The sequence below is a fragment of the Buteo buteo genome, chromosome 24 (genome assembly GCF_964188355.1).
Source record: "Buteo buteo chromosome 24, bButBut1.hap1.1, whole genome shotgun sequence".
Classification (NCBI taxonomy): Eukaryota; Metazoa; Chordata; class Aves; order Accipitriformes; family Accipitridae; genus Buteo; species Buteo buteo.
In genome coordinates this window covers 21785679-21808612 of record NC_134194.1, presented here as the reverse complement: position 1 = coordinate 21808612, position 22934 = coordinate 21785679, and the positions used below count along the sequence as shown (strand labels likewise).

Genomic DNA, 22934 nt, shown 5'->3' with positions numbered 1-22934 from the left:
GTGTTTTACCAAAACAAATGGTGTGGCGCTACCCGGTAAAACTCCAGGCAGGTCAAGCTGGGAAATAACCCCGGGAGGAGCCGGGGCTGGCTTAGCCCAGCCACTGCCGGGATTAGCCACGCAGATTTAGCAGCCGGGGCGACTCCAGCTCAGCTCATCACACCATCCCGCCTGGGCCGGCCGCTGCCACGCTCCGGCATGGTCACCGGTGAGGTCCCCCGGCAGCCGGCAGGACCGTGCCTGGCAGCCTGGCGGGGATGGGGCGCACAGGCAGGCGAAGGCGGGGGGGGGACCGGCCACCATCGGCACTGGGGGGGCCGGATGGCTGGAAAGAGGGGTGGAAGAGAAATAACAAAGCTGTAAATCATGACACAAAACATGCATTCATTTTATTCACAAAAACAGCCTGGATCGCTAAAACATTACAAACAGCATTTCAATTTAATGATGTAGAGAGAGCTGGAGAGACGGGGATTTGAACAGAAGAGAAATATCACTTTTCGTAACTGCTTCAGCACAGGTCCTGCAATATTATTTTTATTTTGATTTTAACTTCAGTAAGTTTACAAAAATTACTTCTAGGAGTAAACCGTTGCAATTAGGAGGTTTTTCTGTATGCAGTGTTTCTTGTTCTATATTAATAAACTAACAATGACTTTTTTTTTCTTTTTTTTTTTATATTCTTTTTTTCCTTTTTCGAAGACCGCCAGTTGTGTAGCAATTGTTTTCTTCCACCTTTTATACCGAACCTCTTGCGGGTTAAACTTACATAGGTGAATGGCTAGGAAAAGGGAGACTACATCGCTTTAAACATATTCTCATTTATAAACATGAAGTTGAGGCATTCTAGAAACTATCCACTCTATTGTATGATGGGAAAGAATCAAATAAAAAGTATAAATGAGGGTGCAATTAAACAACTGTGCTAAATTACAGTAGTGCTTATTAGTAACTAGATTTTAAAAGGTTACTGTAAATTTACATTCCCTACACAAGTACTGCATCTTTCACACATAAACAACATCAACACCAAAACACAGAAAGAAACTGATTGTCCATACTCTGTCTATTAAGTCTTGGTACTTTACAGATCCATTGTTTTTTTCTTTTAATTATTTTTATTTGAAAAGCAGTTAAATGTCTGACTAGGACTCGAAGATGTTAAAACGAACGCAAAAAAAAAAAATTATAAAAACAGGAATGAGATTTGCGAGAAAATATTTTTGGTTCTAAAGAGACACAGGTGCATCCATTCATTTCAGCCAAAAATCCCTTGCCTGAGACAACACAAGCAAGCAGTGACATTGCACTTGGATGACAGAGCTTTGGGATTCCCGTTCCTACTGGAACCATCTGAACGCGGCTCCTGTAGGAAGCATCACCTTCTGGAAAGGAAGAGAGACAGGGAGGGGGGACAGAAGAAGAAGGGACAAGGCGTTAGGTCGGGTCCGGCACAGCCGTGCGGCACCAGGGTTGTGCACCCGCCCGCCCCCCCCTCCGCCCCAGCCCCGTCCCGGCATCCCGGCCACCGGCCTCGGGACGGATCCAGCCCAGGCTCGGCATCCCCCGGACACAGCCGCGCATCCCAAGGTTTCCAGCCCACCGGCAAGTGCCGGGGTGCCGGCCGGAGGGAGACGGGGGTCCCCTCACCGCCGGCCCCCACCTCCCTGGCAGGGCACCCGGCAAAGCAGCTCGGCCATTGTTCCCGCGTCCCCGTGCCGCGGCCGGGACAATGGCGCAGCCCCCGACTTCCCCTCCGACCGATAGCGAGCACAATGGCCGAGCTGCGGTGAGCCGGCATGGCCCGGCACGGCGGCCCCCTCGCTGCCAGCCCCCACCTGCCCTGCCACGGACGGACGGACACCCGGCGGACAGATGGGTTTAGGAGGGCATGTGGGGGGAAACTGAGGCAGGGACCACCAGACCCAGGAGCTGCTCAGGACACAGGAGACATCACCCCGCTGCTGCCCGGCCACGATGAACGACCTTGTCGCCAACAGAGCAGCCCCGGGCACAGCTGGGGACCACTTGGTGTCTCACAGGGGAAGAGGGATGAGTCCCACCAGGCTCAATCCCACACGCAACAAAGCGCCCAACAACAGACGAGACCTCTTTGAAGCCACCTCCAGGAAAGGTGGTGTGGGGCAATGGCCCCGATGGCTCTGCAGTCCTCTGGAAGAAGAACCTGGGACATTTCCCAGCTGGATGGGGTGGGAAGCCTGCGCGACATTCATGAGACCATGGGTGAAGTATGCAAGGACTGCAACGTCTCTCAATGCCAACAGCCCCCAAGCAAGTCTAAGCCATGCTAGCCAGCAGACAGGGCCACACGATCACCAAAAGGACGTGCCTTAGAGGGCCCTTCTCCAAACAAGCAAGGCACACCAACGGGAAACAAGCCACAGGCTGTGGTGACGGGTGCGGGGCAGCAGGCTGGGCTGCCAGGGGCAGTGGTGGGGACAGCCAGCCCCAGCACCAGCTCCCGGCATTGAGCCCATGTGCAGGGCTAGGGCAGCTCATGTGTTGTCCCAAGAGTCATGCCACAAAACCATGCCACATTCAGGTCCCTAAGCCCACACAAGAGCCAGCTGGCTCTCATCGAGTCCTTCTCTTGGATGAAGGCACCCACCTCAACGAGTAAGCAGGGCAGCGTCTCCCCCCCACCCCCGTGGGAGGGACCCCAACATGCTCCCTTCCACAGTCACCATGACCCAAACGTGGGGCTTGGGCAAGGGGAGGGGTGGCAAAGGGCAAGAATGGGCAGGAGATGGTGGTGCCCAGCTAGACTGCTGACAGATTGCACCTTCTCCTGCTCCCAGCCCATGTCTGGTCCTTCGGGGCACACTGAGCTGGGGCAGTCAACAAGCAGAGAGCTGCAGGCATCACCACTTCCTCAAAAGTCTCTGCAATAAGTAATCAGGCATCTGAGGAAGACACAAGTGCCTCTGGCCAACGATGCACAGGGCTGTGGCATGGCACACTGCCCATGCTTGATCCTGCCCAAGGCGCCGGGTGCAGAACTGGTGAGGCAGAGCATGGCGGACTCACTAGCAAGGGCCACCTACTCAGATATATCATCCCAGGAGAGAGGAACGAGGGGAGAGGAGGGCTCCTAATGAGTCTGGAAGGAGATGTCTGATACAAGTCACCTTAAACACCTCTACCTCTTCACTATTAAAGGAAGACAGGCAACCAGATCTAATGTGGATGCCCAGGAGAGATCTCCCCTCATTCCCACGATCATAGTATCACAGAACTGTTTGGGTCGGAAGGGACCTTCACAGACCACCCAGTCCAACCCCCCTGCCATGCGCAGGGACATCTTTCACTAGATCGGGTTCCTCAAAGCCCCGTCCAACCTGACCTTGAACCCTTCCAATGATGGGGCATCCACAACTCCTCTGAGTGATCTGTTCAGTGTCTCACCACCCTCATCATAAAACATTTCTTCCTTATGTCCAACCTAACCCTACCCGTCTTCCAGTTTAAAACCGTTGCCCCTTGTCCTGTCACAACAGGCCTTGGTGAAAAGTTTCTCTGTGAGATTCACCTGAGGGTGGCAGCGACCCTCACACCAGTGCTAGCTGAGGCACCAAGGCGCTTCTCCAGATGGAGGACAGCTCTACTGAGTCAAATCCCAACTACTCATGGCCTTCATGTGACCTGCACCTCTGGAGACAAGCCCAGGGTGACCTGTCCAGGGCTGACCACCAGCCCCCATGGCATTACCCAGGGTTGCTGGGGCTGGCAGAGCCCAGAGGAGCCTGGTAGGTGCAGGGACTTGCTGCTGCCTGCTCCAAGTATCCGACCTGCCGCTGGTCTTAGAGCCTCAGCTAGCCACCATTGCACTGGGACACCAGCAGCAACCGGTTATTTGGGCTCTGTAGATGTGCAGATAGAGCTTAATGGCAGCAGAGGGATTTAGCCCATTTTTTATGCCACCATAAAGGTTTAATTCTATTTTTTTTTACTGCTTGATTTTAGATCAACATTTAATCACAGCTGCGGCCCCTGTCCAGGCTCTCCAAGGACGCTGCTCTGGGCTCACCAGGCTGGCAGACCAGAGTCACTGCCGGCTGCTCTTCTCCCAGGCAATGGCACAGCTCCCTGCAGAGGGGGACAATGCTTCACAAAGCCCTATGAATTTTTCAGCCCCATATAAAGGCCCACTGAATGGCCCCTCCTGTCCTGGTATCAAGCACTACGGTGTGATGGCACCTCATCAGGACCAGTGGTCCACGGTGCTGCCGAGCTGGCAGCAGATCTGCATCCTGGCCACCGCCACCTCCAGACGGGTCTCCACCACAAGGCAGGTGCCAGTGGCTGCCCTACAGTTGGCCCAACACAACGCATTACCGATGCTGGTTGACATAGGACGAGCTTTAACAACCCAGTCATTGACCCAGGTGACCTTGGGACATCAGCTGGGGTCCCAGCATCCCTGTCCCAGCCACATATGGCCACAATCTCATTCAACCCTACCAAGGTCAACACACGGCACAAGTGGATATCCTGAGAGAGGAGAGGATCTCTGAAAAAGGGATGGTGATGCCCTGGAGTGACCCACATCTGCCCAGGCATCCATCCCCACCAGCACAACATCTCTTTTCAGCCTCAACACACCTCTGGTCGTGCCCAGGAGGGATGGGGACCCATCTTCGGTGGGGCCCAACTCTATCACATGAAAAGCCCTATTTCAGTGGCTCCAATTTCTCAGCCAGCCGCAGGATGGGGAAACCAATCAAAGGGGGGTGACCGTTTCATGGGCTCCCGGTGCTATTTATCATCCTCGGACCCGGCACAGCGCCGGGAGAAGGGAGTGACTCCTCCAGCTGCTGTGAGCTCCGAGTCTATTGACCCGCTTTAGGACTCTTTGGAAGAGATGAACTTTTTTTTTTTCCCTTTCTCCCTTTTTCCAGATCACTGACTCAGCAAATTAGAACAAGAATATAATTTAGCAATACAGCGGTTTTTGAAAGACACAGTCCCCCTCTCCTCATCCCCACCGCCCAAATAGATTTTTTTTTCCCCTTCACTATTCATTCAGACCTGATGCTAATTGAAAAATGTAGAACATGGCTAAGAAAACAGTGGGTCATCTCTTTGGGATGACCAGAGGATGGGCAATGCCCTCATGCCAGGATGCACGATCCAGCTGATGTCCAGGTGACTTTTAGCCTTTGCTACCTCTGGGGATGCACTCACCGGCAGGAAGCACGCTGTCACAGCTGATGGTGGGATCAGCTCCCAGAAAAATCAAACCCGGCTTAAGCACAACATATGGGAGACCCAGCATACAGGTCTTGGTCCAGAGCACCCACGGGTGTGCAGCAAGAGGCAGGCTCTGCCAGAGCGCCGTGCCCACGCACCACACCTGCACCGCATCCCAACCCTGCCAGCACCCGGCCCTCACCCATGCCACGCCACGCCACGCCACGCCGCGCCACGCCACCAGCAGCTGCCCACAGCCCCGTCCGAATTTCAGACCCACACGACAACCCAAGTCACCAGACTTTTCCTGCGCTCCCCAGGCGAATATCGCACCTCCCCGGTGGATTTGGCAAGGTAGCACCCCAACCCAACGGCAGCTTGCAGCGGCTCTCCTCCGAGGCCAAGGGCAACATCCATGGGTGGACCGTGGTGGGCAGCGACACCCTGAGTGCCACCTGAAAACCTCACACCGGGGGGATCCAGGCATTCCAACGCTCGGCCGGTGTGGCAGGAGCAGGGGTGCTCCCGGCTCAGTCGGGTGCCAAAGCAGGCGCAACGCCTGTGGGAACTGCAGCTCAGCTGCCACCGGGAAATCTGGCTGGTGCCTTATGGACTCATCCTGACCGCCGCAGACAGATGCTGGGCCAGGGAGACCCAGCACGGCCACAGCACAGGAGATGCCGCCAAGCGCACGCTGCAGCTGTTTACCACCCAAAACCAAGGACCGCCTTGCTCCTGCTCAGAGCAAAGAGTGAGGTAAGGGGCTGGGCTCCAGCTGCACCACAGCCATGGGTTTCACCATCACCGATTATCCCCAAGCTCTGCCCCAAAAAGCCGCCTCCTGCCTCCCCATCCTCTGACCCGATTGCCAGGTTAGAAGCCGCTCCCTGGCTCGGGGAGCTGCAGCCCACCCAGGACAAGGGATGCTGGTACTAAAACTCAAGCAGAGACCCACTGCTGCCCATGCCTGCAAAAGGGAGAGTGAAACCCAGCGCACTCGGGGACCCCAGGGAGAGACCCCAGCCCTCCTCCCCAAGCCAATCAACCCCAGTACGTAAGGGAGGGCGGGGACTGGGGGCACTGGGCAGAGCACATATCTCACGGTGAGAACTGTTAATGGAAAAGGGAAAAATAAAAAAGTAAGAAGTACCAGGTGTTTTATTATCTAGGGCAAGATCCGAACCCAGGAGCGCAGCCCGAGGAGGGGTTAGGGTGCCTGAGAGGGGCCGGTTACCTCCAGTGCTGCAGAAGGCTTCTTTTTGAGTTCTTCACATTTTCGGAATTTGCAAATCTGGTGGCCAGTTTTGCGATTCCTACAACTGCTGCACTGCTCGCAGTTTATCCGTCTTCGGCAGGGCGGGCACATGCCGCATCTTTTCCGTTTCTTTTTCCCCGAATTGATGGCAGATGCCAACTCATTCTGCATGGGATACTCTGCCAAGCCAGCCATATGGAGCGCGCTCTCTGCCAGAAACACGCCGGCAGGGGTCATAATGAAAAGGCCTGGGTTGATGGGAAAAGCCCCCAGGTAAGGAAAATCAGAGGGGCCGTTCATTGTCTCTGCAGCTGAGACTGCCTCCATGTCAGAGATACCAGTCCCGTGGTCGCTTGCTAGAGGAAGATGCTCCTGTACCACTCTTTTGAGCATTTCTGTCGACTGAGCAAACTGTTGTAGGGCGGTCTGTCCTTCTGAGGAGATCTCCGACACCCGGTCTAATTTGCTCAGCATACTAGAGATGTTTTTGTGCTTTGAGGTAGAATGACTTTTATCCACAGTCGCTTCGTTGCCATTAGCTAAGGGGTTGCCTTTCTCTGAATGTTCGCTTACCGAGCTGCTGCTACCAAAGGTGGAATAGTGGGAGAGTGGACGGGACTTCTTAAGACTTTTGTTCAAAGGTTCACTTATTATTCCACTTTTGTTCCTCCTCTCGGAGCTGACAGGGGGTTGAGAGTCATCTTGGTTATTTTTTTCCGTCTCTGGCTTGTTCCCAGTGTCTTGATGGGAGCCCGAATTTGACATGGTGCCCAGAGCACAACAACAAAACCAAACCCAAAATAAAAAAAAAACAAAACAAAACAAAAAAAAACCCAAAACCCACCCCCAACGCCAAAGCGAAAGACCCCCAAAGCCCTTCTGGTAGCACCAGCCCGCCAGCCACCAGGGAAAGCTCAGACGGGAACGCTCATCAACAGGGTGTCTCCTCCAGCGTCGGCTGCAGAGGACTTCAGTCCAATCTCAGTGCAAAGACATACTCTGCGGCTCTGGTACACAACATGCGGCTCTGGAAGTAGAAAAGAAAAGAGAGTTAGCGCTGGCAAGAGCCAACGGGCTTTTCAAAGCAGCTCTTCCTCCCCCTGCCATGAAAGTCTCCGCGCCACAAACAAAGAAACTCCAGGGAACGGACCTCGGTGGAGATCCGTTCCGCTGCTCTTTAAAAGGGTCGCCATCCAGACAGAAATGGGGGGTCACAGGGGAAGTCCTGGCCTGGAGGCAATGGCACTCCAACGCTTAAAGGCTCTCTGTGCCCGGCTTTCCTCCCCCAGCGACCGCAGGCCCAGGGAAGTCACGGGGCTCATCTCCTGCTCCGCTCCAGCGGCGTCCAGCCCCCGCGCCGCATGGGACCGCGGGCACCCACGGGATGCCCCCGAGCCAGCAGCCAGAGCTCATGTGAGGGGCACCCAGTCCCCAGCCTGCAGCCCCCCGGGTTTCCCTGGCTGGGTGCCGTGGAGGCAGCAGGGTGTAGGGCTGCGCCCCGGCTCCTGTGCCCTTCCAGATGCCGCTGCTCTCCCAGCTCAGGCTAGGCTGCTCCCCCTGCACTCCTCCTTCTCCTCCTTCTCCTGGACCCTTGTCCCCAGGCCAGCATCGCACACCAGTGCTGGAGAGCTGCAGCATCCACCTCCAAGCCCCGCAGGGAGCCATGCTGTCCACCTCCAAACCCCACCAAGAGCTGCAGTGTCCATCTCCGAGCCCCTGCAGTGTTTACCTCCAAACCCCATGGGGAGCCATGGCATCCGTCTTCAAACCCCACGGGCAGCCATGGCATCCACCTCCAAGCCCCACGGGGAGCCACGGCATCCACCTCCAAACCCTGTGGGGAGCCACGGCATCCACCTCCAAACCCCATGGGCAGCCATGGCATCCACCTCCAAGCCCCACGGGCAGCCACGGCATCCACCTCCAAGCCCCACGGGCAGCCACGGCATCCACCTCCAAGCCCCACGGGCAGCCACGGCATCCAGCTCCGAGCCCCGTGAGGAGCCACAGCATCCACCTCTGAGCCCCACTGCTGACCTCCTGCCATGCCCCGCCATGCCCTGCCCGCGCCCCCACTGCAGGCACCCGGCTGCTCCGGCGCAGGCAGGGGCTCGGCGGTGCCGGCTGGAGCCCGGACTCGGTGCTGTTCCCTGGAGCGAGGGTGATGCCGCCGTCCCTGGGGCGGCTCTGGGGCAGCCGGGCCCAGCGTGGCTGCAAACACTTGTTGTGAAATTCCTCCTCCTCCCCTCCCGAGCACGCACGCACGCACGCACAGGCACCGCCGGAGTAATCAGGCTTTAGAGGAGAAAAGCTGCAGGGCTTAGCGGAGCAGGAACCCACGTCCCCACCCCGGCAGCAGTTGGGGGAGGGCAGCGCTGGGAGGAGGCCCCTCGCCTACCCCGTCCCTCCATCCCGGCTGTCCTGGCAGCCTCCTCTCCGGAGCCGGGCCGGGACGCAGCCACGTGCGGAGAGCTCTGCTGGGACCCTTGCTCCTGCCCGGGGTGATGCAGCCGAGCGAGGGGCATCCCTGCAGCCCCCCGCACCTTCGCTCCCGCTCATCCATCACCCTTCGTGTCCCCTTTGTCACAGCCTGGCCGCGATGCAACCCCAGGAGCCCCGCTACGGCCCAGGACCCTTCCCCACGGGCACGGCTCGGCGGCCGAGCCGCGAGCGTCGCCATTAAAACGCTGACGGGGGCAAGGTCCCCGCCCCAACCACCGCGGCGCTGGCAGAGGAAGACAGCCCGTCTCACCCTGGTGCCAGAGCCGGCTCGCCTGCGGAGAAACCCCCCCCCCCCGCCCACACGCTAAAAACCGCTTGCTTCAGCTGCTGCGGGATTTAAGATGCAGCGCGGATCGATGCAGGGCTTGGGTTCCAGCCTGGAGCTCGCCAGGCCACGTGGGGAGGGAGGGCTGCAGCGGCAGGACAGACTGCCCTTCCCCGAGCATGGCGCACCACGTCGGGCAAGGGGCTGCCGGGCGGTGGCGAGGCTGGGGTGCACCCGAAATGGGCGCCGGGATGCTGGGAGGGTAGGCGAGCCGCTGCCGGGCAGCGGGGGCACCCGTCCCCAGCTGCCAGGGAGGCGGGGGACCCATCCCTGGAGGCATTGGGAGGGGTCACACCTTAACACCAAAAGCAACGGGTGCTGGGGCCGGAGCGGGGAGCGCAGCAGGAAAAGCACCGGACGGGAGGATGTGAGATAAAGCCGCCCGGCGGCGTTATCTTGCGCCCGCCCGCGGCTGCCTTTCCTGCGGCCCTGCGCCTCTTCCGCCCCACGGCGCGGCAGCCCCGCTCAGCCGCCGAGCAGGGAGCCAAGCACCGGGCCGGATCAGCCCGGGATTTACCAGCCTGCCCGCTCGCCTTGTGGCGTCGCAACCGCCGAGCCGCGACGCTGCCGCGGCATTAACCGGGGGGTCTCCAGCCGCGACCGGGAGCGCGCCTCACATCGCTCCGGCAAAGAACCCGCGTTGTGCCCACGTGCGGCTCGCCACCGCGTCGAGGGGTCCCCCCCGCAGTGCCACGGCACAGGACAGCGGGGGTCCGCGTGCCAAAGCGGGGAGGACGCCGGCTGGAGGCGTGCCGTGGTTGCCATCTTCATCAGTTCACATCTTCCTCCGCAGCCAGCCGTCCTGGCCAGCCTTCCCCAGCTGGCTCGAGCAGGCAGCTGCCCGCTGGTCCCGCCCTGCCCCGTCAACTGGGTGCCAGCAGCACCGAGCCCCCGCCAGTCACAGCCTCCTCTGACGGGGGCTGATGGCTGCAGAGCCTGGAGCACGGCCCCCCCCCAAACACCCACCGCTGCGGCGGGTGGCAATGCAGGATGACGCCAGCCCGGCCCACCCAGCGCAGCTCCCCTGTCACCCGTGGGGACAAGGGGTACGCCACCGCGCCCCCTCTCAGCCCCAGCGGTGCCCGGCTGCTGGCGCGGGGTGCCGCGCCGAGCCGCGCCGAGTTGTGCCGAGCGACGCCACCGCACAATCCCGCCATTGTCCCAGCCGCCACTCTGCCTCCGCCGGCTCCTGCCATCTGCAACCGCTCGGCGCTGCCCGCAGCCCCCCGGGGCCCGTGCTCCTGCGCAGCGGTGGGCACCGGGCACCGCTGCCATGCCAGCTGGGACGGGTCTGTCCCCACACCGACTCCCCTCCAGGGACCCCAGGACCTCCTCGCTGTGGGGTGCCTGGCTAATTTGCATGAAGGGGGTGTCCCCCCCTCACCCCGACACTGCGGGACCACCCAGCGCAGCAGACGTCTCAGCTGCTCCTCGCCAGCCTCTGCCCGCCGGGTTGCTAATTGCAGCGGGGGGAGGAATTAATGATCTTAATCCCTTCTTTATGATTGACCCAAGTAAAGACCACAAGGCCCCCCCGTCCCATTTCTGCCCCTTTTCTGGCCCCCATCCCCTGGGGAAAGCACCGGGCAGCGTCATCTGGGTCCCTGTCAGAAGGTGCTTAGTCCCAGCCACGGCATTAAGGGGCACGTGATGGGCTCCCTCGCCCGGGTTTTTGCACCGGGCAGCTTAGCAGCCTGGAGGGATGCCAGGGTTCAAGGGGACACCACCAAGGTCGGGAGGCCCCAATCCACACCCAGGGGCTTCCCAGCCCTTTGCAGGACTCTGTGGGCTCCCCGCCCCCCCCCCCCAATGTCCCTGCCAGGTACAGGCTGAGCCCACAGGGTCTGAAAGCCGGGTGCCCCAGGGACTCAAGCGACCAGTGAGCTACAGCACCCAGGTGAGGCTATCACTTGGATGTCACCTGCTTTGCCCTTCCTGCTCCCGCCGAGACCCATTTCCATGGGTCACCCCAAAACCCCCCCCCAGCCTGGGACGCTTGGCTGGGGTGAGGCAGCAGCGCTTTCCCATGGTCCAGGGGAGGAGAAAATGAGTTCTCCTCTCCCCAGGGCTTCCCCCCGGAGCTCAGCCCAGCACCACCCCACATCCCCTCTTCGCTCTGCCCCGGGGGTCCCTGCAGAGCACCTCCCTCCTGGCCAACCTCGGGGATCACGCTGCAACAGTCCTAACAACTCCAAAAAAAAATAAAGGTTGTAAAAGGATCTCTGGTGGTCCAGCACCCGGAGAAACCCTCGCCAGCTGATGGGCTAAGAGTGTCCCTGATTGCGGGCACCATTTACTGTCAGAGGGGAGCAGGAGAGGAGCTTCGCTTCTCGTAAAAAAAATGACAAGCTGCGATTTCCAGCCCGCTCCCCTGCGTTATTTCACTGCATCGCTGGAAAGCCATCAGCTCCTGCCGACGTAAAAAGTCTCATCTTCAAGAAAGAACTTCTGCTTTCCTTTAATTTTAAATAAATCAACCTCCTCCCGGAAAAGCTGCCGGTTGGTCAGCCGTGCACAGACAGGGCCGTAAAGGGAGAAGAAAGCAGCAAAGCCGAAGCCGAGCTGCTCCCGGGCTCCGGAAACAAAGGGAGAAAATAAAAATTCGGCTTTTTTCTAATCCCTGGGCGCTGGGTGGGCACCGGGGGTGGCGGCTTTGTCCGCCTGGAGCAGACGGAGGACGAGGACGGAAGGGACCCCGGCGTCTTTTCAGCCTCTAGAAAGGCAGTAATTGTCCCCTCCGCCAGGTTTTTCTCCCCGCTTCCTCCCCCTTGCCATGCGGCTGCCCGCCCAGCACAGTCCCCACCTCCCCAGTAAAGCCCTGGTGATGGATGGACAAATGGACAGACGGACGGACAGACTCAGCCCCGCCACCAGCACGCCTAAGGGGGGCACCCACCACCAGCACTTGCCCCTCTCCAAGGCATCCCAGGAAGGGTGCAGGTCAAGGGATGCTGCAGCTGGAGGTAACTTCCCAGCTTGAGGTACCCCTCGCAGCTCCAGAGGGGCCAGAGGTGGGCCCCGTGCTTCTCAACCAGCCTGGCCAACAGCCATGGACAGGACATCGGGATGGCCAGGATTGCGGGGCCATGGGTGGTGGGAGCGATGCATGGGGAGTGCCAAGATACCCTTGAGGCATCTTGGTGCCTCATACCCTCAGATGAGAAAAGTCAGCAGGTAGAACAGGACCACCATCCTGTAGCAGCATCATAGGTCAGAGGGTCCAGCTGCAACCCAGGTCAAAGGCTCAGGAGAACAAGTACCACCAGAACAAGGTTCAAAGCAGCTCCAACCCCAGCACCACAACACCCGACTCAGCTCCCAGGTACTGGATTTCCATAGCACAGTCAAACCTGCTGCTCCCTCCACCGGGTGACACACGTCAACTGAAAGCTGGCAGTGATGTCTCATCACAGCCTCATCAACCAGAAGTCAGGCAGCAAGCACCAGACCAAAGGGCTACTGGATCCCTCTGACCACACAAGGAGGCACCATCAAGTCTTGAGCTGCCAGGGACTCAGCCAGGCGAGAGCCGGCCACGGGGACTGCTGGCAGGGCAGAGACCCATGGCACCATCACCTCTGGGCTGCTGCTTCTGCCAAAGCCATGTGGGGAAACAAGGTGAACCAAGAGAGAAATCAAGTCGCAATCTCCCAAGGCTGAATATCCCTGCAGGACACCATGATGCCTGATAACCAGGCACGGACACCCTAAGGCAAAGACAAGGATGTCCTTCACCTATGTTGTTTGCAAGCCATCACCTCTGTCAACCCAAGAGCCCCCAAGCTCTGCTCTTCGCATTCATCCCCCCCAAGAACTGGTCCAACCAGAAGATCCACTCCTGCATGCACCATGGAAGCTACCATCACCCACTACATTTTCTCCAGACATCAAGAGAGGACGCCTAGGCCTGGGGGAGGTTTGGGCAGTGTCGTAAATGCTAAGCCTCACCCTGGGCGTTTGCAGGTTAACAAGCCAGGGGTATGACAGGTCGCCAGATGGGCAACTCACATGGAGATAGTTCATCTCCCGTGCTCCAGAACATCCTTCGAAGGGCCAGTTGTGGCAGCCGCTCTGCTCATCTCTGCTGCCGAGGTGGCACTGAGGGACGTTAAGAAGCCAACTCCTGAATTAAAAAGGCTATGGAAGATTAAATCCAGCATCTGGAGTTAGCCCTGGAAGCAGATGGCGAATCATCATGGCACACAGAGTGGCTTTCACCCGTCTCCTCCTCGCAGGCAGCCACTCTGCTCTGGTGGTGCCTCCCAGGAGCAGCTCTGCATGCACACACAGCGTGGCCAGCAAGGGCCAGAGAAGTTCCCTGCCAGGCACATCCTCCAGGGATGGTGCAGTGAGGCCATGCCGCCATCCTGCAGATGCCCAGCTGAGCACGCAAGAGGTGATGCCACCTCCCCAGGTGGGCTCCCTACGCCAGGGCTCCAGCAAAGGCGTATTTTTTTCCCCACCACCACCATGGGTAACCACATGGCTGCTGCGGGCTTCCCAACCTGCTGGCACACTGTGCCGGTACAGCACAGCCACGCAGTGACGGCCAACTCGGGCAAATGCACCCAAGCAAGGCAGAGCCTATCACCAACGTGCCCTGGGCTTCCAAGGAGGTCACCACCGTGGAGAGGAGGACAAGGATGTCCCCAGGGACACCACCACCTCCACGCACATCCTTGAACCTCACCCCGCAGCCGGCCCCATGCACACTCTGCTGCCCCGGTGAGCTGCGGTGCCGGCACAGCCGGAGCCACCGCCACGGGGACCGACCTGCACCCGGGGCCGCCCCACGCCGCCCGGCTGGGAAACGTGGCTGCGTCCTGCCTCTGCGGGGTGGTGGTTACGGATTAAGGAGTCTTAAATGTCAGACGACCAGGCGCTCCCTGGAAATCCACTTATCTCCGCTGCCACTCGGAGCGGCCGGAGCCGGGCGGTTATGGAGATAACGCGATTTGAAACGTCCACCCGAGCATTGCAGGGCTGCGGGTGCCCTGCGGACAACGGCAGGCACCTCCTCCCCTGCTCCCCTCACCCAGCTGCTGCCCAGAGAGCCGGGTGACGGCCGCGCTGCTCAGCCCTGGGGGGCTGCACCCACCTGCGCGGCCCCCCCTTCCCTCATTCGGGGAGGACGATGGAGGCTTGGCAGCCTCACCTCCCCGGTGCTCATCCATCCCCCCCCGGTTCTGTGCCAAAGCTGCGCCAATTCACTGCCCAAATCCTAAAACGACTGTAACTAAAACCTACCAGATTGAGCCTCGGGAAGGGCCCCCCCCCGCTCTTCCCCCCCCTCCAAATGGGATTGAACAGATCTGCGCTCGCACGAGCCCAGCTCGCAGCCAAGCAGCATCTGACATTCACGCGCCGTGGCACGGCTCTCTGCCGCTCGCCCACTCCCCCCGGCTTGGCATCGCCTTGCCTAACGCTGCCCCCCTGGAGATGCGGCATCACTCCCAGCCCAGCAGAACCTCCCTGCTCTCCTGCAAAGCCCCCCCCCGACGCTCCTGGAGGGATCCCAGCAATTTGGGCCAGCTAGTCCTCGATGTCCCCTCCACCAAGGGAGGACCCCAAGGTGATTTCAGGGCTGCGACGTTCAGGAGACCAGGTTGAATGACCCAAGGGCATAGGGGCCAGGTGGACAGGGGGCAGGCACTGCCCGGCGGCAGACGCCAGCATTGACAGGCATCCCGGCAAGAGCCCCGAGGGCCACCGCAAAAGGCTGCGGGGGGCCCAGGCAAGGCTTCGCCCTGGGGAGACCCGCACACAGCCCGCTGAGGACAAGCTAAGACGTGTGAATCACTCCTGCTAACAGATGGGGCGATTACAGCGTAAATTACTTGGGGTCTAACCGATAACCAGGTCATGAAGAGACTGATCAGCAGGCACAGAGCTCCGAGAAGTTAATTAAAAATAAGAAAAAAGTTGTAGGCACAGCCACATGGGAATATTTGATGGCAAAGAGCCCCAAATCCATCAGTGCCACCTCCAAGAGCAGCCCCAGCCCGGAGATGTCCCCTTGTGCTCCCAGCTCTTTCAAAGCCCCATCCCTCTGCATCCTACTAGGCAGCTCCATGGTAGCAGAGCACAAACCAAGGGGCTGCTCCAGATCCCAGGAGAGCCGGCGGTCGGAAGGGCCGGTGTACCCGTGCCAGCACCTGTGTCACTGTCACCATCGGCGAGCAAGAAGCGCGCCAGCAGTGGGAGCACACGCTCAAGAGCACCAGGGCCAGCTCTGTGCATTTGAGTTTGGTCATTAATGGGTGGTGGGGACCTCACGGTCCTTAGTGATGAGACCCCCACCTCAAAGGTGGCAGGGCAAGGCTAACATCATGGTGCCTGCACCCCATGGACCAAGCGAGCGCAGGGAAGCAAGGCAGGAGCCGTGCAAGCAAGGGTGCAGCGAGCACCCAGCCCGGTCAGCCACCCCTCTGAGGGCTGAAGAAAACATTGGCATCTGAAAAGCATCTCCGTCGCTCACACCAAAAACACCCCGGAGGGCTCGGTCCCCACTGCTTCTGCACCAGTGGGATTAAGGCGTGCGAGCCCCCCAAGTCCTCCGCAAGAGCCCACTCGTGAAGGCGACCGCTTTGGAGGAACCGCTTTTACCACCAGGAAGGCAGCGGCACCATCGGAAAGCCACTGGGGTCCGCAAACGGCAGCTATTGACAGATGTCTAAGAGGACGGCGAATAATCCCGTCTTCCTCTGGGAGGATTCGGGTCGCCCTCGCCCTCGCCGGGGGTTTATCCATTGTCTGGATCTGCTGGCGGTTGTTATTTTTGGTCAGCACCACGTTTTGCTTGGCCTCGCTGGCAGGAGGGAAATAGGAGGAAGAAGAGAAAGGGGAGGAGAGCTGCTTGGCCAGGGTTTGGTGGGGAGGAAGACCAGCTCAGCTTTGGGAGGGGGCAGTGGGGCACCCCACAGCCCTTGTGGAGTCTGGGTCGGTCTCCTCCCAGCCCCACAGCCTTGCTGAGCACAGCCAAAACTCACCACAGCAATGGGGCTGGCCAGCCCAGGCATCACACTCTCCCCTGGTACCCGGGGGGAATTGCTCCCAGTAAGCCCAGTGGACCAGAGAGACTTGAGAGTTTTGGGGGGGCAGGTCTTGCTTCCCAGCTGCCAGCACCCTCCTGCACAGGCAGCAGTCAGGGTCATCTCCAGCAGCAAAAGAAAGTGCAGGGGAGCTCTGGCAGGGATGGGCAAGCCCTGCCCACTGCCAGCACCAGCCCAAGCCCTGCCTGCAGATCCACATGTGCCTCAGGTTCATCCAGATGGGCCAAAAAAGGCTGGGGAGGCTCATGAAGGCAGGTCTCCGACCTGCCCTGACCCACCCTGGGCTGAGGACTCCCATCCCTCACACTTCATCCCCAGCACTGCAGCATCCCAGGCAGCAGGCAAGCCCTGCCAGCAGGTCCCATTCTGCCCGATGGCTCGGGCTTGCCAACGCTGCGGGATGCAGTTCAGCCAGCCGCCGGGATCTGCACCCGTCCCTCCAAGCTGGGTACAACGGGAGGTGCGGGCAGAGCCGGGGTAAGAGGCACCCAAGAGCTCTTAGGGAGAAGACACCATGCCCCAAGACTTTGCAGTTCTCCCCATCTACCCAGCAGCGACTCGGGGAGCTTCCCCGCTCACCGGCAAGGCAGGACTTGCCATCCTTCTGTGTGTCGCCTTTCCACCACCGCCCGGTCTGCCTGTGAAGCGCAAAGACAATAAAAAGCTGCCTCCCTGCTCGGCGGGCTTTCGCTCCTGCAAGAGATCGAGGGCACGCCGCACAAAACCGCCTCTCCCGAGCTTTCCCCACGCTCGGCGCCACTTGTCATTCAAGCAAACCCCGTGGCCTTTAAGCTGCCAAGGTACCAGAGCTGCTCCGGAATCGGAGTTTGCTCGGCTCCTGCCCTGGAGCAAGGAATCTGAAACGCTGCCACTGGAAACGAAACAGAGCATCCGTCATTTTACTTGCCAGGAATATATCCAGCCCCCAAAAAAAGAAATACTGCCTGCTAAAGAGCCAGCAACAAAAGCCCTCAATTTCACTGGCGAAGCAGAGCCCGGCATCGGGCATTTCCACCCAGGTCCCGATTCTCTGCCGAATTCAAAATCACCCGAAATAAAACAAGCAGCAGAGTCGGGTCAGGGCCAGAGGGGCCAGAGCCACCTCAGAGCCAGGAGGAGGGCACTGGGTCAGGACGGCCGGTGGGGACCAGCGGACCCCACCCGGGATGCTACAAGGAAAATCCATGGGTTGGGGAAAAAAAGAGGCAGGTGGCAGAGGCAGGGCTGGAGGGGACAAAAGCTCCGTCCCACCGCTGCCAAACCAGCTCATCCAAGCACAGCCAGCCCCGCTGCGGGGGGTGCCCTCGGGAAGCCACCCTGCCCACAGCTGCTGCTAGCATCCTGCCCGCAAACCGCCCCCGGCCAGGCAGGTCGTCACCCCCTGGCCATTCCCAGTCGCATCCCCAGGAAAAGGAGCAGCGCGTTCCCAGTCAGCCCAGCCCCCAGCCCAGGCACGCCAACCCAAATATCTGCAAGAGGCGCTCCACTCCATGGGAAAGGCGACTCGACACAGAGTTCACATGCCCCAGCAATGCCTGATTAAACTCCCAAACTCCAAGGGAATACCCCTGAGGCTGTCTGAAGATAAGCTAGGAGCTAGGCTGCTCTCAGGAAATGCAGGAACTGGGAAAGAGCAATCACTTTTTTTCCTCTTCAATCCAGAACAATACAGAGCAAACCCTGGCGCGCTCTAGCTCGGACACAAGCGCTCACCCAAGCTCTCTGCCATGCACCCTGGGAGCCTCCCGCTTGCCAGCACAACTGGGAGTCACGGGTGACCCCAGTGCCAAGCCAAATCCTGCTGGAGGTGGTGAGGATGGAAACCAAAGAGCCCAGGACAGCTCAAGGCAGTACAGGTGAGCTCGGCATGACCTGCTGAGCTCTGCATGCCAGGCTGGAAGACGTTGAGCAAGATGACGGTGCTGGAGACCTGGGCAGAAGGAAGGCTGCAACCGCAAGGCCAGCGGGTGTCAGAGGACAGGGACACTTGCTGCCAACACCTCCAGGACCTGAGATGCTCTGCAGGTGCTCCGTCATTTTGGTTCACCCTGGGGAACACCACAGACGCTGGTTCCACCAGTCCTCAGGTCTCCTGCGACCCTCACCACCCTTCTCCCCTTTGGCTTCTCCACGACACGCAGTCATAGCACTAGACCCAGATGTCCCAAGCCATCCGCACGCTCAAGGGCAAGGGCAGTCAAGAAAACCATGCTGGTGCAGCGCCCGATGCAATGGGCCAGCTGGAGCATCTCAGGATAAAGAAAGAAGGAGATGATGCTCCTCCCTTTTGTACCTGATGGAGCCCAGGGAGCAACCAGCTCCTTGTCCTCTGGGAGAGCGGAGCCGCAGGGAGGGTTTGCACATCCTGGTGATCAGCGAGCCCTGGCACTGCGGCACCCCAAGGCGAGTGAGAACAGCCCTGTCCTGGCTGCCGGGGCTTTGATGGCAACCAACTGTGAGGTCATAGGTGAGAAGTTCTACCTTCAAGCAGGACCACAGCCAGGAGGGAGACCTGCACCAAACACACGCCGTGCTCTCGGATGGGAAATGTGTCCGAGGCCAGAGGAGCACAGGCGATGCACCTACCCCACACCAAGCTCTCCTTCGGAGGAGATGCCTAACAGCTCTCTTGGTTCTTGACTCTTCTTCAAAAATCAGCCTGAGACAAAGGGTGTCTTCTTTCCCTGTGGAAGAATGGAAGAACAGCAGTGCTGGCCAAGCTGATGGGAAGAGTGATTAGGAAAACAGTTCCCAACAAACTGTTGGGACAAGAAGTCCCACCACAGGGATGCGGTGGCACGGTGGGAAGGGGTTGTACCAACCAGGCCCAGCTTCTGTCTCTGACTGGACACCAGTTTGGCTGCAGAAAGCAACTGGACCGCTACAAAAGACTTAAGATTTTCACTGGATGTCTTGCACACAGCCACAAGGCCTTACCATATATGAAGGGGGCTTTAAGAAAGATGGGGACAGACTTTTTACCAGGGCCTGTCATGACAGGACAAGGGGCAATGGTTTTAAACTGCAAGAGGGCAGGGTTAGATTGGACATAAGGAAGAAATGTTTTACAATGAGGGTGGTGAGGCACTGGAACAGGTTGCCCAGAGAAGCTGTGGATGTCCCATCCCTGGAAGTGTTCAAGGCCAGGTTGGACGGGGCTTTGAGCAACCTGGTCTAGTGGAAGGTGTCCCTGCCCATGGCAGGGCGGTTGGACTGGATGATGATCCTTGAAGGTCCCTTCCAACGCAAACCATTTGCTGATTCTATTGTAATTTAACCACCAGCACCATGACTTATCAAAAAAGCACAAGTGAGACGAGTGAAGCTGGAGATCTCAAAGAACCAGCCACAAGACAGTTGGAAAGCAGAGCTGAGGCCCTGGGACGGAGGAAGGAGCCACCACCACTACCAGCCATGACACGAGTCAGGATGAGGGGACCCTCAGATGAAAAAGCTGCAGGACACACAGTAAGAAACAGAGGGGTTCACTCTGCATGTGGCCTCAAGGAGAGCTGCCATGGAATAATGCGTCTCACAAAATGTCACAACATGGAAGAAGATGGGGAAGAGCCGCAAGACCGAGTCTTGAGCATGAAGGAAACACCACATGGTGGGAGCTGGAAAGGGCTCGATGTGGTGAGCTTATCGCACTGGAGATGTGCTTTGAGGAGACTTGATGACAGGGTGTAAACATCCTTCTGGACTTACTGGTCCTTCTTGGTCCCAGGCTCTGAGGGTCTACAACTAAAACTAGATTTAGATATCAATGCTTCTGCCTTTTCTCACTTCCCCCAAAACTGAGGAATACGGTGGCAAGCTGGAATGGCATGGAACAAGCTGGATGTAGTTGTCACAGCCAACACCTGCCCTGTGGTGGTCCACCTGTTCCCCAGCCAGCCTAGGGTGGGTTCAGAGCCCTCAGCCTCTTCCCAGGGACCTGGTGCTCAACTGGTGACCCCTCTGCAAGAGAACCATCTTCTTTCATCTGTGCAGAAGTGTTTGATCCCGTTCCCTCCTGAAACCCAACAGCCACATCCCCATCTCTGAACGGGTCCTCCTGCCGCAGCACCAGCAAGCCCCCAGATGGGAGGAACGGGGCCTCCAGCACACGGAGCACCAACCCAAAGGGTTGACGTCCCCACCACCCGCTCTCAGCTTCCACAATGAACATCCTCCTCCATCTGCTGCTTTCTCCAGTCTGTTCCATCTGCCCCTCCTCCCCACACTGGCACCACCATGCCACAGACTCACACACCTTGCCCCTGGTGACTTGCTCCATGGTGGCAGAGCCCACGGGAGCCTGGGGGACAAGCAGGGGCTGTGGGGGCAAGCTGGGAAGGGAGCCCCAGCAGCCTCCATCCCCCAGCAAACACAACTGGTCTTGCAGGCGGAGGATCGGGCAGAAAGAAACTCGTCCCCGCAGCTAGGATGAGCCACCGGCATTTTAAGGACTGTCCGTGGTCTTCTGGCGGGTGGTGGGCAAATCCAAGGCATGACAGAGGGCAGGGTGAGGGAACGCTGTGCTCACAAAACAGAGGAAGGTGCATTACCATCTCAAGGCCTTCACAAAGACCCATTCTTAGGGTCGTCTTTTCCTCCTTTGGTAGCTTTTGACACTTTTGACATGGGGCACGTCCAGGTTAAAAGCAAAGAATCTCCCCAGCGCTTCCTGACCACGTTCGCCTTGACCAGTGTGGCTACTCCATCCTTGCGTAGCCCAGATGGATCCACGTGGCCTCCTCGCACCTTCCTCCTACATGAAGTGAAGCTGAACCTCAGTACTGGGAGGAGGAACATCGTCCTTAAGGATTTTGCAGAGAAAGACGTAATTCTTTACCCCAACGATGCATTTTAATGATGCATCAATGCCAAAACCCTACACCAGGGTGCTCCCAGGGCTGCAGCCTTCACCGTCCCTCGTGGCCGAGGGAAGCTGCCAGCGCCCACGGAACATCCAGGATGGGCATCTCCGGAGCGTGGCCGTGGACGTCCTCATGTCCCCGCAGCAGGGGCCCTGCTTCGGCTCAAGGGGTTTAAGCTGAACTAGTGCAAGTCCCTCCTGCAGACCCCCAAGGCGTAAGGCTCCCTGAGCTCTTAATGGGCTTACGGAGCTGCTGGGACGAGAGCGGCTCCCCCAGCACAGGGGCTGGGGGCACTTAAAGGCGTCGCCGGCCAGCAGCCCCCCGCGGCACCACCGGCACCGGCCGTCCCTGGCACCCCGGGGGCCGCGCACCAGCCCCATCCCGGACGGGCTATCGCTGACGGCACCAAGCGCTCAGCCCGTGCCTGCCCTGTCCCAAATCCCACGCACCCTCCTCCAGGCAGGTGTTCCTTGCTTGGCCTTGAGGACAAAGGCGGCTGCGTGTCCTCCCCCCCGAGCTGCTCTGGCACTACAGCAGCTCTAATCCCCCCCAGCCTGTGCCTGGCATCCCCAGGGGAGAGCAGAGACAACAGGCACCAGGGAAGAGAGGAACGTCCCCAGTAAAGACTGGGGTGCAGCAAGCCGGTGGCAGAGGGCAGCCCAGCACGCCTGCCCCGGCACCCACACCCCCATGCCGGTACCTGCACCAGCACCCTGCACCAGCACCCCGCGCCTGCACCCCGTGCCCGCACCTCCACTCCACGCCCCACGCCGGCACCCCACAGCTCACCCCACACCTATGCCCCATACCTCACCCCATGCCTTGCAGCTCACATTTCACCCCACATCTCACCCCACTGCATTACCCGGGGCCATGCTGAGCCCACGCGGCGGGACCAGGGGGTGGCTGGCATCGGGACAGGACCGGCTACAGGTTCCCCTCTCTCCGGGGGGCTCAGACCCCCCTTAAATTCAGGCTGGGGTGGGACAGGAGTATGTGCCACCCAGCACCCTGCCCAGTGAGGATGGAGGGGCCAGCACACCATCCCACGCCATCCCCAGGAAATCCTGTTTTTGCAGGTTTGGATCAAGCACAGGGGACCAGGAATGACGGCTGGTAGGAGCAGGGCTGTCCAGGGAAAATCCTGCTGGAAAGGAGCAAAACCCCATCCCCGACAAGCCCGACCTGCGCTGCCGAGGCAGCCCCTCGCCAGCCTGCCGCGCTCCAGAAGCGGCAGTTCTGCCTTCCTGCTTCAACATATTTTGGGGGCTTGGACTCCAGCATCTAGGTTTGTGCCTTCGGGTATCTTCAGAGGGGAAATATATAAAAAAAAGAAAAAAAAAAAACAACAAAAAAAAGCCAAAAAACCTGGGCACGTAACTGGGCTCCCATGATTTCCATATCAGCTACTGTACACGCACACGGCATGGAAAAATCCTTAGGAAATTTCTGCTAAAAAATAAAAAAAATAAAGGAAAACCCACAGGAGGCTGAGCTCACCGGACACAGCATGCCAGGAGGGGCTGACAGAGCTGTTACGGTCTATTGGGCCAATAATCCACAAACTAAGACGGATTTATTGTACATGGCAGATCGTAACAGCTCCAAAGAAACCATCACTGTCTCCCGGTGCTTAAAATTCACTTTCTTGGGGGAAAAAAAAGGGCCAAAATATGGCTTTACGAGATAAGATGCGTGGTTGTACCATTCTGTGACAGACAGAAGCC

At 59.0% G+C, this 22934-nt stretch overlaps 1 protein-coding gene across 2 annotated transcripts in view; it reads right to left on the bottom strand.

Moving 5' to 3' along the window:
* Positions 1-346: 346 nt before the first annotated feature.
* The window catches only part of CXXC5 (CXXC finger protein 5), a 39707-nt gene continuing 17119 nt past the window's right edge, over positions 347-22934 (bottom strand). For both annotated transcript variants that reach the window (XM_075056668.1, XM_075056669.1), the window contains exons 2-3: positions 6446-7493; positions 347-1385 (exon numbers count right to left, since the gene is read on the bottom strand). In XM_075056668.1, the coding sequence (XP_074912769.1) occupies positions 1341-1385; positions 6446-7231 (831 nt within the window). In that variant the 5' untranslated portion in view covers positions 7232-7493 and the 3' untranslated portion in view covers positions 347-1340. The remainder of the gene's footprint in view (positions 1386-6445; positions 7494-22934) is intronic.